At 42.2% G+C, this 14,210-nt stretch overlaps 1 protein-coding gene across 1 annotated transcript; it reads right to left on the bottom strand.

Annotated features, from left to right (window-relative positions):
- Positions 1-1,685: 1,685 nt before the first annotated feature.
- heg1 (heart development protein with EGF-like domains 1) lies at positions 1,686-14,072 on the bottom strand. The gene is made up of 14 exons (XM_080037641.1): positions 13,672-14,072; positions 9,135-10,179; positions 7,237-7,727; positions 6,090-6,203; positions 5,479-5,601; positions 5,211-5,314; positions 5,059-5,114; positions 4,601-4,761; positions 3,972-4,106; positions 3,724-3,766; positions 3,568-3,605; positions 3,374-3,461; positions 3,018-3,195; positions 1,686-2,862 (listed from the first exon to the last, which is right to left on the bottom strand). The coding sequence occupies exons 1-14, from the start codon at positions 13,931-13,933 to the stop codon at positions 2,719-2,721; spliced, it is 2,982 nt and encodes a 993-aa protein (XP_079893767.1). The 5' UTR covers positions 13,934-14,072; the 3' UTR covers positions 1,686-2,718.
- Positions 14,073-14,210: the final 138 nt, after the last annotated feature.

Here is a 14,210-nt window from a genome sequence, read left to right as displayed (position 1 = left end):
GGGCAAGTCGTGCCACAAGACAACTTTTTTTCCGAAAGCTATATTTCTTAAACAGTTTATTTCAGATCCAAAGTTATTGTTGCCAGGGATGCACAACACCCTGAAATATATGTACATATTTGAGTTGGAGACTTTACTGTCAAGGCCTCACTTTAAAGTCACTTTGAGTAAAAAAAGAGAGTTCAGATGGCCAGAAAGATGATGATGGTGACTTTGTCATTGTGAGCTTTGCAGGTAAAACCATTTTATCTGCTAGGCCTTGCTTTAAGAAAATGGTCCTTCAATCTTTGTAAAATATTTACTTTATATAAACCTTAAATAAGTGGAGTTGTCTTGCATTACAGTTTATGAGATATATATCAATGGCACAATTTACCCCATGGTATTCTCTCTTGTGGCACAACTTACACCACACCGGGGGCAAGTCGTGCCACAAGACAACTTTTTTTCCAAAAGCTATATTTCTTAAACAGTTTATTTCAGATCCAAAGTTATTGTTGCCAGGGATGCACAACACCCTGAAATATATGTACATATTTGAGTTGGAGACTTTACTGTCAAGGCCTCACTTTAAAGTCACTTTGAGTAAAAAAAGAGAGTTCAGATGGCCAGAAAGATGATGATGGTGACTTTGTCATTGTGAGCTTTGCAGGTAAAACCATTAGATCTGCTAGGCCTTGCTTTAAGAAAATGGTCCTTCAATCTTTGTAAAATATTTACTTTATATAAACCTTAAATAAGTGGAGTTGTCTTGCATTACAGTTTATGAGATATATATCAATGGCACAATTTACCCCATGGTATTCTCTCTTGTGGCACAACTTACACCACACCGGGGGCAAGTCGTGCCACAAGACAACTTTTTTTCCGAAAGCTATATTTCTTAAACAGTTTATTTCAGATCCAAAGTTATTGTTGCCAGGGATGCACAACACCCTGAAATATATGTACATATTTGAGTTGGAGACTTTACTGTCAAGGCCTCACTTTAAAGTCACTTTGAGTAAAAAAAGAGAGTTCAGATGGCCAGAAAGATGATGATGGTGACTTTGTCATTGTGAGCTTTGCAGGTAAAACCATTTTATCTGCTAGGCCTTGCTTTAAGAAAATGGTCCTTCAATCTTTGTAAAATATTTACTTTATATAAACCTTAAATAAGTGGAGTTGTCTTGCATTACAGTTTATGAGATATATATCAATGGCACAATTTACCCCATGGTATTCTCTCTTGTGGCACAACTTACACCACACCGGGGGCAAGTCGTGCCACAAGACAACTTTTTTTCCGAAAGCTATATTTCTTAAATTATTTAAGAAATATGTGTTTTATTAATAAATATATTTCAGTTTATTTCAGATCCAAAGTTATTGTTGCCAGGGATGCACAACACCCTGAAATATATGTACATATTTGAGTTGGAGACTTTACTGTCAAGGCCTCACTTTAAAGTCACTTTGAGTAAAAAGTGGCACATCTCACCCCACTCTCCCCTATTTAAAAAAAAGATAATTAACTCAGAAAAATCTTTATTTACTTTTTCCTTAATAAATGATATTCAAATCTAATTCTGTAATAACAGACTTAGATTCAGGCTCAAACTGTCAAATAAAACAAATTGTGTCTCAATTTGAAGAAGAATAAAAAAACTTCCAGGGATAGGTAACACTGTTGTGCAAAGTTTTTATTTAAATAAGCACGTCTGACTAAAACGCCAGAATCAACAGATCATATTAACACAAAGAAAGAAAAGAGTCACATAAAAATAATACTCCATGTCAGATAAAGCAAACTAATTATGATACATCTTTACATTCAAACAATCATTGGCAGTTAAGGTCCTTCTGGTTAGACAGATAGTTACTCCTCAAAACATATACACACACACCTCTCTCACACTCACACACACACACTTAAAGCCATAGGTTTATCCCTCTTACATATGCCAGAGTGTTTGCATGAGATGCATGAGTCCATTATGCTACAAGTCAAGAACTCGGACATACAGGGAATAAATAAACGTTGGCATCAGACTTCAGAGTCATTCCTCAGTTTCTATTGGCATAGAACTGAACTTTGTGCTTCCTACAGTGGTTTGCTATTGTCTTGTTCCATCAATACCTTATTTTCAAACTATTATCTATAAAGAAACTGGTTATTTTCAATAATCACAGCAGTGGCACGCACATTCATATTTCAGCACTTAAAAGGAACATATTAATGTGTTTTTTTGCATGTTCTAGCCTTGTTTTGCTCCAGATCACACATGATGTCATGGATGGACTACCTCGAGCTCGTTTCTGGCGTCCGCAATTTGTTTCTCGTCACACAATGGGGTAAACGAGGATCCGGTGCTGTGCGGAGAGGCACGAAAAAACATTAGCAAAGTCTTTAATGCATGTAATGTGTGAGCTGAAGCAAAAACATGCAAAAACACAGATATGGTCGCACAAGAAACACTGTCAGAAAATATTTTACTTGCAAAAATGGCCACATCCATAATATGCAGGCAAGCAGGCACACACACACACACACACACACACACACAAACACAGACGCACACACATTTACATAAATAATGTGCAGCCCTGAATGAAGATGGTCAAATGGGCTCTCCGAAACAGTGCGGCTCACACATTAGCATCTTCACTGTGACGGAAAAAGCGTCATTAACACATCACAGTTGTCAGCAGAAGAGACGGTAAGGCATGTTTGTTCACTTAGAAGTAGTCTCTTCTTCGTGAATCATCACTGATGAAGGAAGGGTTCCACTGGGCCGGGTAGATGCATGAGTGGCGAGAGCCCGGCAGGCCTGTGAACGGGTACAGGCCGTTCCTCTCCAGGTCTGAGTTCCGCAGTGCAGGCTAAAGGAAAGGACATTGGAAGAGAGAGAAAATGTATTTATCAAGATGTATTTCAATTAGCATTCTTCCACCTGCCTTACATAGACATGTTACACATAGAACACGGCCTTAGCGTGAACAATGAAGGACAAATGGAGGAGTGCATGTCTCCTTACAGAGTAGTAAATGTCAGTCATCTGCAGCAGGTTCTTGGTGCTGCCGTTCTCCTGCATCTCTATGGTCTCCCTGCCCCACTCCGTGGATATGCGGTTGCTTTTGGGGAAGTCTGCGTACGGGGACATCTGCAAGTCTCCGCTCTTGAAGATGATCTTGTTGATGTCATTCTTGTCCCTCCTTAGAGATCAAACATAAAATTAAATTTAAAAAAAAATAGTGAGGACATTGTGTTGGTGAACTGATACTTGCTCTTTAAATGTTCTGCCAACAGACAAATACATTTTTTTGTAGTCAAAGTTTATTTTTATTTTTTTAAGGATTACTGCACTGATACCAACAATAGCAGCAGCCTTACTTGCAGCAGGTGACAATGAGAGCGATGACGAGGATAAGGAGCAGAGCGCCCCCTGCAGGCGACACCACCACTGCGATCAGCTTGTAAACTGCAATGTCAAAACAGCATCAGAATCACAAGTAGCACATTTAGCAGCATATGTCTACTGAATGTGTCATTGTGTGAGTGTTCAGGTCTTTTTCATGGCCACTTACAATTTCCGCAGTTGAATCCTCCAAATCCAAACATGCACCTGAAAAATACAGTAGAGAGCGGATGTGAATTTAGAATGTCGTCTAAAACCTTTCAGTGTAGCTGGGTTAATACTGTAAGCAAGGAGGAAAAAACATATATAATTTTGTTGCACTTACGGAACACAGGTGTTATTTTCCAGCTTGTAGCCGTCCCCACATTCTGAAATTAGAGATTTTGTTCAGAAATTGTAAGACATTTGCCGTTAAATATAGAAGAAAATCTGCTTTTGGTGAAGGTCTTCTGTAACACCTATTATTTTTAATGTGTAAACATTTCAATCAGGTAATCAGTGGCTGCTGTATTCAGTCATTGGACAGTTGTCTGAGCCAGCAGCACCCTTTGCGAAACAAAACCACACACGTACCTAAGCAGGACAGGTCCTCAGGGTTGTGTTTGTAGTATCCTTGAAGACACTGGCAGTTGGCTGTGCCGCTGCTGTCTGTGCAGGTGGAGCGCTCTGAATCACACTGAGTCTTCTGGGCAACGCACAGACTTTCCACTGGAACACAGCGCGGACACAGTTAGTCATGAGTATAAAAACACAGGACTCTGGGTCATGACTTGGACAATATGATTAAATCAAGATGTCAAGGAAATGACAAAACATTTGTTTTGTTTCCCTCAATTTGCTATCAGGTTTTAATCTCAGTAGGGAAGAGGACTTTTAACTAAACTCAGGTTCACAACAGTAAAATCCCTACTGCATGTGCGTTCATGGTGATCTTATTGTAGTGTTTTAATGGAATATAGAGGCTTGATGATGAAGTTGTTGAGTTATGTAATGATGAAACTGTGTTATATTGTCACACGTCAACGCTGCACCTTTCATGAGGAAAGCATTTATGGCTAAATTGGGACCTCTAGTGGCTGTAAACAGAATCACAGCTATTTGTGTTAGTCTGAAAGTAGGTTAAAAACTATATTAAATTAGATTATTATGAGAGAAATAGACATGCTGACGTTCATTCTGATCCCTTGCTGTTATGTATCTACCATGATAAGTGAGCTGGTGGTGCAGGACCATGCGGCAGTGGGCCAACGAGGAGCTGCAGTTGGTGAGAGTCATCTGAATGCTGTTGTAGACCTCGGTGTGCGTCACATCGGAGGAAATGGAAAACATGTTGACAGCTAAGATGTGAGCCCCGTCCTCTCCTCTGTGAGGGAAAGAGGTCAGAGGTCAATAGAGAGGTTGACGCTGACAAAATGTCCATCAGCCTAAAGCGTATGGCAAAAAAAAAATCCAGCCCTTTTCACATTTAAGTTTTCTGTAAAAAAAGATTTTAATTAAAAACAATTGACGTTGTAGTGTGTGTTTTTTTACATGCTAGATATACTCTATATACTCAAAATGTGCTGTATCATGAGAGTAGAAAATATATAAATATACAGTATTTTCAACAACAAATAACAGGGAAATGATTAATTGGTTTAGTGATGGCAAGTTAACTTACTTCTTACTGAGCGTAGAGCGGCTGTAACCTCGGAGGACTGACAGCGAAGCATTGAGCTGAGGTGAACACAGGAAGAGACAGTGTCGCATCAGATGTAATACAAACTAAAAGGAGATTTCATAGACGGCACAGTGATGTGGACTGCCACTCACCAGCTGAATGATCTCTCTCTGGATCTCATGCATGGTGGCGCTCTTGAAGACAAAAGGGTCATGTGGCAGCCTGTTCACACTGAAGGTTCCCAGAAACGCCTTTGCTATTGAGGGGAGGGGGGACATAATGCTGCCAGTGACTCAAAGGAAGGCTTTTCGAGAAAACAACTGGGACAAGAGAATTTATATAAAGACTTTATGCTTGTATATCTTAAGAATCTGCTATTGAATAAATGTTCTATGGTTATGTATCATAAGGGGTTTTTACCTCTGGTGCAAGTGCGTCCGTCCTCCAGGTCGAAGCCAAGCGGACATTCACAGCTGAAGGAACCTCGCGTGTTCACACACCTGGACCCGACGGGGCAGGGGTCCCTCTCACACTCATCCATATCTGGACACACAAGTACATGCAGGTGTTAGAATTAAGAATCAATTCACTTAATCTATTAACCTGAACATAGAGACAAAACTATATTTAAAGGTGCACTATGTAACTTTGGGTGTGTCAGAGAAGCGAACATTTTCTAAGGTATATTCTCATAACTGAATAAATCTTTCGTCACAGGAAAAAAAATAATAAGTTACTGTTTCACTGATGTTGTTCACAGCAGTAGGGCTCACAGTTTTGTTTACAAACATATTCTAGTCTTACGTTTGGTTCCAGGTGGCTCAAAGTAATTTTGTTTTGATTTATGATGGATAGAATTATTCAATGCCAAGAATAACATAATAGAGTAAGTAAGTTTTGAAACTAACTGCAGGATCTGCTAATGGAAACAAATCCCCCTCCCCTGAAACTGCATAGTGCACCTTTAAATTTCAATATTTGTCATTGGTAGGTTTACGCTTTGGAACACAAAATGTAAAGTAGAAGCTCACCCTGGTTGCATGTTGGTCCTGTCCATGCCTGCTGACAGTGGCAGGTGTATTGATTCCCTTTATAGCTCACACACATCCCTCCGTTCATACAAGGGTTTGACACACATGGGTTTCCTGAAGTTCAGAGAGAAGAGCATGCATTTTACTACAACATTTAAAAAAAAATCTAATCATTAAAACAGATAGAAACGGTGCTATCATCTGGTAATGACAGATTTCCATTTATTATCCTCATAAATGTCACATTTTGTTTTGGTTCCAATGGCTACATTCACACTGCAAGCCTCTGTGCTTAATTTGGATATATTGCTCAAATCTTATTTTCTTTTGTTTGGCTGTTCACATCATATTTGTAAAGGTAAGCATCAGAGTCCAGTGTAAGTGTCCTGAGCTGAACTGACCAGCAAGCCCAAAAGAATAATTACAAATACGTCACAGGCAGCACGCTGTACAGTACCCCAGTAAACATAGAGGCCAATACAAACAACAAGAAAGATACAATTATTTTAATTATGGCTTTTTGTGGAGCAATAGCTGCTATTCTCTACGGAGTTGAGTGTAGCTGTGGTTTCAGACTTGGAACCAGGAGTGGTTGGATCGTAACCTGAGCTGTGACAGACTAAGATCACATTCCAAAAAAAAACATCAGACCTATAACAGATTAAGGACTGCATAAACAGAAGCCCAAATCAGAATTGTCAAGAAGAGATTCCATGCCATCTGGGCTGTTCACGCTGTCATGAATTTTTTTTTGAAAAACCTTTATGTAACCAAATGAAAGAAACAATATTTTTGTATACATTATTAGACATTCTTGGAATCATATTGGATTATACTGGAAAGATGATATTTCTTTTTCACAGCTTTGTAACTACCACAGATACCACTTTTAAAAGCAATAATCTGCTAAATGTACATGTCCCTAAATGTGTGGCTTGGTGTTGTCTATCATGCGATGACACAGAAAAAAAAATTGTCCAGTATTGCACTCACCAGTTACACTTTTACTTCTACTAAAATAAAGTAAGCATGATGAAGCACAAACAGCAATAGTCACTCACCACAGCTGAGCTAACCAAAGAAGAAAGAGAGAGAAACATGACACAACAGTTTTGCTTATCTATAGGGAAGATTGTAAACCACTGACCTGCTGGTGGTGGTGGTGGTGGTGGCTTGAAGTCAGAGGGTGTTGTCTTGGGCATCAGCTCTGTAGTGGGTTTTCCGGTGGTCCTCGGAGCCTCCGTACTCTTGGTTGAGGTTCTCTGGGTAAAGGTGGTTGTGATGTGCCGGCTGTGAGCTGTGGTGATCCCCATAGAGCCTGTGCTTGTTTGTATCTCGTGGGTGATGACGTCTGTTGGGTTAGCCACCCCGGTCGAGGGCCCCTGGGTTCTGCTGGGTGACACGGGGCGAGTTGGGTGTGCCTCAGAGGTCTGCAGGGCCAGAGTGGAGGCTGTGGCGGTGGAGGAGGAGGGTGTGGTGTACAGGGTGGTGGCCTCAGACAGTGAACCCGGAGTGGAGCTGCTAGCAGTGCTGATGAGCCTGGAGGACGAGGTTGCAGGTAGAGGAGGGCTGGTAGAAGTGCTGATGGTGGTCGTGGTAGTGGAGGCAGTGGCTTTGAAAGTGTCTGTTATCTGAGATCTGTTCAAGAGAAACATAATAGGTTAATTAAGTCTCACACAGATTTTGAACCATCTTTCAGAATGCAATTGGAAAAATGGATTATAAAGCTGTCAGTCATTCTGTCTGTTCTAAGATTAATATGTCATTTTACAGTTTAATAGACTTAAATATTTCATTTAAAAAGTTATCTTAACATACACAATGAATTGCCCAGGACCCAAACTCTGAGATTACAGCTAATGTTACCATGATCTTTATTTTCCTTAATTTATTTCTAAATAATAATAACATAATATAAACTTTATAATGATACATTCACACGTGCCAGTGGCACAGTGCATTAGTTTTGGAAGCCAGTGAAAAAGAGACCGCAGGATGCACTGCGATGATGTTATGTATTTATTAGGGCTGTCAAACGATTACAATTTTTTATCTGATTAATCACAGGGGAGCTGTGGATTAATCACGATAAATCACATTCGAAATATGCCTGAAAAATTCTCATTTTCTCTGTATTGTTTTAGAAACGGAAAGATAAATGACAAAAAGTGGATACTATACATTTAGCATTTATATCTTTATTCATGGCAAATCCAAATGATGGTGTTAAAGCTCCCATATTATACACTTTTCGGTTCTATTATACACCATATTATATGGTCTTAGTGGTCCCTAATACGTTTTTCTTTAATTGTTTGCTGAAAAAAACTTTCAGATAATTTATTGTACTATGCTGATGTTCAGCTAATCTCACAATGGCCTATTTTTTAAAAAAGAGTTGCAGGTCCCCTCGTAAATATACAATCTTTGAGCTCCCCCCGCCCCCTGTCCGGAAGCGAAGCCAGATACGCCTCGCCCTCTGTCTGTCAGGGCCGTGGACCAATAAGAAATAGGGGTGTGGGCTGCACAGTGGAAGCTTCTGGCTTTACGGTTTGTGAGGTCAGAAAAGGGGATAATTCTGACTGGAGTGTTTTTTGGGGGAGGGGTGGGGGTTTCAGAAAAGGGGAGAGTGAGAAAAGGAGAGATTGTTATTTTTTTTGATATTTTGGCAGTCTCTAGGCACACCGTGGACGCATGGATATGTTGGAACACATTTAAAAAGTGCATTTAGCATAATATGGGACCTTTAATACTGAAAAATAAAGTGTGCGTGTGTATAATAATGGTAATTTGATGAGTAAACTTTGATTTAGTATCCTTCGGGAAACAGGATGTTCTGGTCTGCCTGCCATAAATCGTTTTGTCTGTTCCACAGTGATTGGATCTGATCAAAGGCATCAATGAAAAACTATATAAATTGGCATTGTTTTCACTGATGGACTTGTTTGCTGTTACAGGTCATTTATGATCATCAGAGGTCAAATTTGACTGTTTCGTCAACATTTAAAAGTTCCTTGTAGGAGGTTTAAATAAATAAATGAATACCTTTCTGTAACAGTGACAGGTGTTGAGGTGAAGAAGACCTCAGTCACCAACGCAGGAGAGTCTGTCAGAGAGCGGTCCAGCTCAGATGTACTACTGCTGACCATAGGGGGCGCTGTGGTCAAACCCAAGCCCACAGTGTGCTCCCTGGTCTGGGACGAAACTCTGTCAGTGCCCTCCTGGTTCTGAGTGTTTGAGCTGTGGGCTCCGGTGGAAGACTCTGTGAAGGTGCCGACACTAGAGCCCGACCCTTGGTCCATCCCAGAGACGTTTTTAGGACCCTCTGCAGGTGAGGTGACGGGAGGTGTGGAGGAGGCCGACACTTCAGATTGATCAGTACTGGGCTCCGTCAATCTGATAGGTGGCGTTGAGTCAGAGGTGTCCTCCGATGTCGAGTTGTGCTGGTGCTGGGTGGCATTAGGTTGTCTGTTGAAACTTTGCGTTCCTCTGTGAGCCGCCGGGCTCCCAGTCTCTGAAAACCTCTCCTTGAAGGATTGGGTCATGTGCTGGTCCGTTGTGTCCCTGCCATCAGTCCTGGTGGACAGGGCGCTGCGGGTGTAGTCCTCAGTCTCTGCAGCCCTAGAAGATACACCCAAGGTAGAGGGGGGCTGATGGGAGTCGGAGTCCCCCGTGAAAGCAGAGGAGGTGCTGGTGTTGCTGGAGCGGGAGGTGACAGAAAGCAGGGTCCTCTCCCCAGCTCGGCTGATGGTGGTGGACGTGTAGGTGCTGTCGGTGTGGACGGCCGTGTGGGACATGGAGGCTGAAGGGTCTCCAAGTCGAAGGGTGGTGCCCGGGCTGTCCTGGGGCAGTAAGCCGTCCTCTGTTGACATCCAGGAACTAGCCTCCCAGGACACGGCGGGGGAGGCCACTGGAACCTGGTCGGTGTTAATAAGGTCCTTCCAGTCACTGCTGCTGCTACTGTCGCTGCTGAGACTGCTTGCTTCAGTGGTGGCTTCCACAAAGGTGGAGGAGAGTGGCTCAGTAGACAGACTTATGGCCTCTAGTGGTGTGCTGCTTGTTTCCGTGAAGGTTTGTGTCTGATCTGTATCTGTGAAAATAAAAAAAATTAACTAGTTTTAGCACCATGCATCCTTGCTGCCAATAGCTCCAAACATAGGTATATATTTTGGGGAGTAGGCAGGGGATATGTTCAACTTCAGGCCCGAGGCTGAGACTCAGTTCTCCAAAACAATGTGCCCACTGCCCTATAAGCAATATTCATGATCTTAGTGTTTTTCTGTTCTACTCCTATTGTAACTCATTTCCAGCTGCTGCCACTAGATTGTGCTCTCCAGGTTCTCTGTTGCCTGTACACAGCTCCAGAAAGGGGGGGTGGGGGGGTGTATGCTGTCATTAAGTACTGATGCCTGCTGCAGAGGCAATGATTTTGGGTGGAGAACAATTGTCAGCCATGCTTGTCTCCTCTAACAAAGGCATGGGGTCCTAAATATGGCCGTGACTGTCTCCGCCGGGAATAAGCCACTTCCTTCCTAAAGCTGAGCGAGCACAAGGCACTGGCAGAGAAACCGTCAGTGTGGATCTGGGTGTGTTTTCATGTTCAGTGTGAAGATTTTTTTTTTGTCTGGCTCAAAATTGTTGGGTATAGTCATGAACATGCATAGCATTAGTATTAGCCACCTGATTGATTTCAGAACCATAATTAATCTCCGATAGCTAGTTGCTGATGCTCTAGTCTAGAAGGTAGCGTAGAGATGGATTATCAGAGGTTTTTTGTTGTGAAAACTGCTGCCAGCTGGGAAGGATGCTATGAGAGTGGTTGCAATGAATCACATTAAGCTTCCCACCGCAGAGTTGAGGGGAACTGGCCCTGGGAGAATTATATTGGTTCATCATTGCAAGAGACATAGTCCTATCATCCATCGTTTAGATAAAAAAAAAATTGACGAGTTCAGCTTTAATTGCATAACAGCTGAACATCCAAACGAAATATAAAGCATCCACTGACTGAACCCACAAGTCATCTGTGCACTGAGTCTGTGTGTGTGTGTGTGTGTGTGTGTGTGTGTGTGTGTGTGTGTGTTTATGATGATGAACTAGCCTTTTCTCCTCTGCCTATCACTGTAGCTGTGTCTGTCTGACAGCCTGTCATCTGGCCGGCTTCCAGGAGCGCTAGGACTAGAACAACAGCCCTCTGAGGATGGCCGTGGGCACTGGAAGGCATCCTGACGGCCAACCACGCGGCGTCAAAAGCAGCCACCGTCCAAAAGCAACGGAGGGGAGAGTTCAACGGCAGAACAGAGCCGTCCGCTGGGAGTCTGCGGGGAGAGAGCTGGGCCCACTCCGGCTCTATTTTCCTCTCTCACTTCCTCTGCATGTGTCTCTCTCATTATTTCATTTTCTCTCCCTGCTGGATCCAGGCCGGGGCAACAAAAACTCAGACTGGAACGTGGTGTTGGCAAACGAACGGCGGACACTCCCAGATTCTCTTGCTGTTAATCTCTCATCTCTTCAAGCTGTTAAAGTAGCCGTTTGTTTTTTTCACTGCTATAAACTGAAACGCTTCGGCTGAGGCTCGCTTCCATATTAATTTAGGCAAGTGCAGTGCATATTAATGATGACGTAATGGCGGCGTAGCAGGGTTGTGAATGTTATGGTTGCAGTGACTGCCAACAGACCAAATAGGTCATTTGTTGTTGTGGGCTTTTTGTTATACTCAATATATAACTATGACCAAATCTTGAGGTGGTTTTGAAGGTTCACAGCACAGCTATAAGTCTATAGGTTTGGTCACCAGATGACTGAGACCCAAAGACCTAGTGCAGGACATTAAAGGTGAATCTGGGTGAAATCAGGAGGAAACCTCAGGGAATCAGTTTAACTTTATCATTCTTCAGTAGCAGCTACTCTTGTCTGTATTTCTTTTATTTTTATAAATTGGCTATAAGGTAAAGAATAGTAAAATACGTATTAGTACAGCAGTACCGATAGTGAATGTTAGTATCTATATGCGGCTGCATTGGAACTATTTAAAAGGTTATAATAACCTAAGTATTCATATGTTGAACTCTATGTTTTTAACTTAGAGAAAAGGTCCTACTGCTGTCTGTGTGACAGGTGAAAGTCCCAGCCATAATCGGATGTTTTATGGTACCTTTTTTTGTAGATATTGTGATTGGCAAGAATTGTTTCATTATGCCATTGCTTACAGATATTTAAAAATCAATTTCTGAAAATTATTCAACCATACCCCCAGAAGAAGAATATCTCATTCTTCCCTCAGGCAGGGGTCTTAGTTCAGATGCAGGGCTTCCAGCACCTTATTCAAGGAATACAATGATTAACTATACCTCTGTGATTAACTATACCTCTGGGCTCTTCGAATTAGATATCAATTAAAGCTTTTGACTCTGCTACGCGTTAAGCCGATACCACATTGGTGTATAGGGACATAGCACAGGCCATATGACAAATGTTTTCTCCCTATAGCGGGATTATGGATAAAGTGCCTTGTATACTGTAGCATACTTGGTTCAGATGGGTTTCCCTCAGCCCCCTAGTGCACTACATTTACTAGATAGTTCAGCTATAACATACAGTATGTATTGACTCAAAGCACAAGCATCACAATCCCATCCACTCTACAGGTCCATATATTGAACAATGTGTTAAGATACATTGTTTCAGGAAACTGGAAAGATGTCAAACAAATCTGGATAGGTGTGATACATCTGTGAAATAGATATAATAGTTCTTACTATATTACATTTTTTGGATCAACTTAACATGTTCACTTTATTTGCAAGGCTTGTCAGTTTTAGGGAAAATGTTTATTCCAGAAATCCATGTAATCTGCCTAATCATGGGTTCACCCTCCTATACCAGAACCTACCAGAGCCACTGAAGCACCAGCACCAAAGGTGTACTGCTGAGTAGCCTAGCCTACTTTGGGGTTTTGAAAGATAGTGCAGTTGTATGTGTCAACTTTGGCATTGGGAACTTGTGATGGTCCTTTCTTACTATTGTTAACCATGCATAGACCAGTCAATCAAGGAACAAAATAAAATGTGTACATCTTTAATGAAAATAATTAATTAAAGAATGAGACTAATTAGGCAGCCCTATGCTGAAGGACACAAATAGAGCGATGCACTTGTTTCGCAAAGGATGTGCATCACTTGAATTCAATGTTATGCAACCTGTGGCAGAGCTCTGTAAGAAGAACCATTTTATTTTAATTCATAATGTTCAGGTTACTTCACACGAGGATGCAACATGGAACACTTCAGTTTGTCATGTTCATAAGATGTATAAAGTTGTAATTAAGTGATGATTGCTATCCTACAAAAAACGTTAATATAGCCTATATGCATCTGCTTCACAAATGAGCCTTGCTGCTGGGTTTCTATTGTAGCCTTAAAGGATGTCCATCATAACTTTCGGTGTAACACCCGCAAGCCTATATAGACAGAGGTGTAGACATTTATAAGAACTTTACAGGGTTAATTAAGTTCTCCCGCGGGATAGTAGCCTACAGAGCACTTGCCGGTGCAGGCCGCATTGACAGTGATAGGCTACTTACCAAAGTTTCCAGCAGCAGCAGTGCGTGTGAGCAAGACGTTCCTCTGTGATGGTGATAAACTCTCGCTGGAGTATGAAGTTGAAGTTGCGCTGTTTTCCATGTTATCGAGTTCATTTGAGGCGGAGCTCGAAGAATAAAATCCCGCCGTTACCGGCTCCGTGCTGTTGCTATTGGGGGTCCCTGCCCCGAGGGGCCCCGGTAGATACAGCAGCAGGACCGACAGAGACAAACCGAGGACGTGATTCACAAACCACGTTTCCATGATTTTCAAGACCCCAAAACGGTCGCCGATAGTTTCCGTAAAGTCGAGTAGAGTGCGGGGAGTCTCCCGGGGACACCATGGGAGGAGCGCAGCGGCTTTTAGTGAACTTTCAGGAGAATCAAATAAATCCTGGTGCAGGTCCGGGGGAGGTCCGCTACTCGGGCGGCGGGGAACGGAAGATAACAGAGCCGAGGCAGCAGTGTGTTATCACAGCCCGGGCTCCTCCCCCTCCTTCTCCTGCAAACACATACACTCACTCGCGCACGCACAGACAGAA

Source organism: Ammodytes marinus (assembly GCF_949987685.1).
Source record: "Ammodytes marinus genome assembly, chromosome: 12".
In the NCBI taxonomy this organism is placed as follows: domain Eukaryota; kingdom Metazoa; phylum Chordata; class Actinopteri; order Uranoscopiformes; family Ammodytidae; genus Ammodytes; species Ammodytes marinus.
This window is presented reverse-complemented; position numbering and strand designations above follow the sequence as displayed.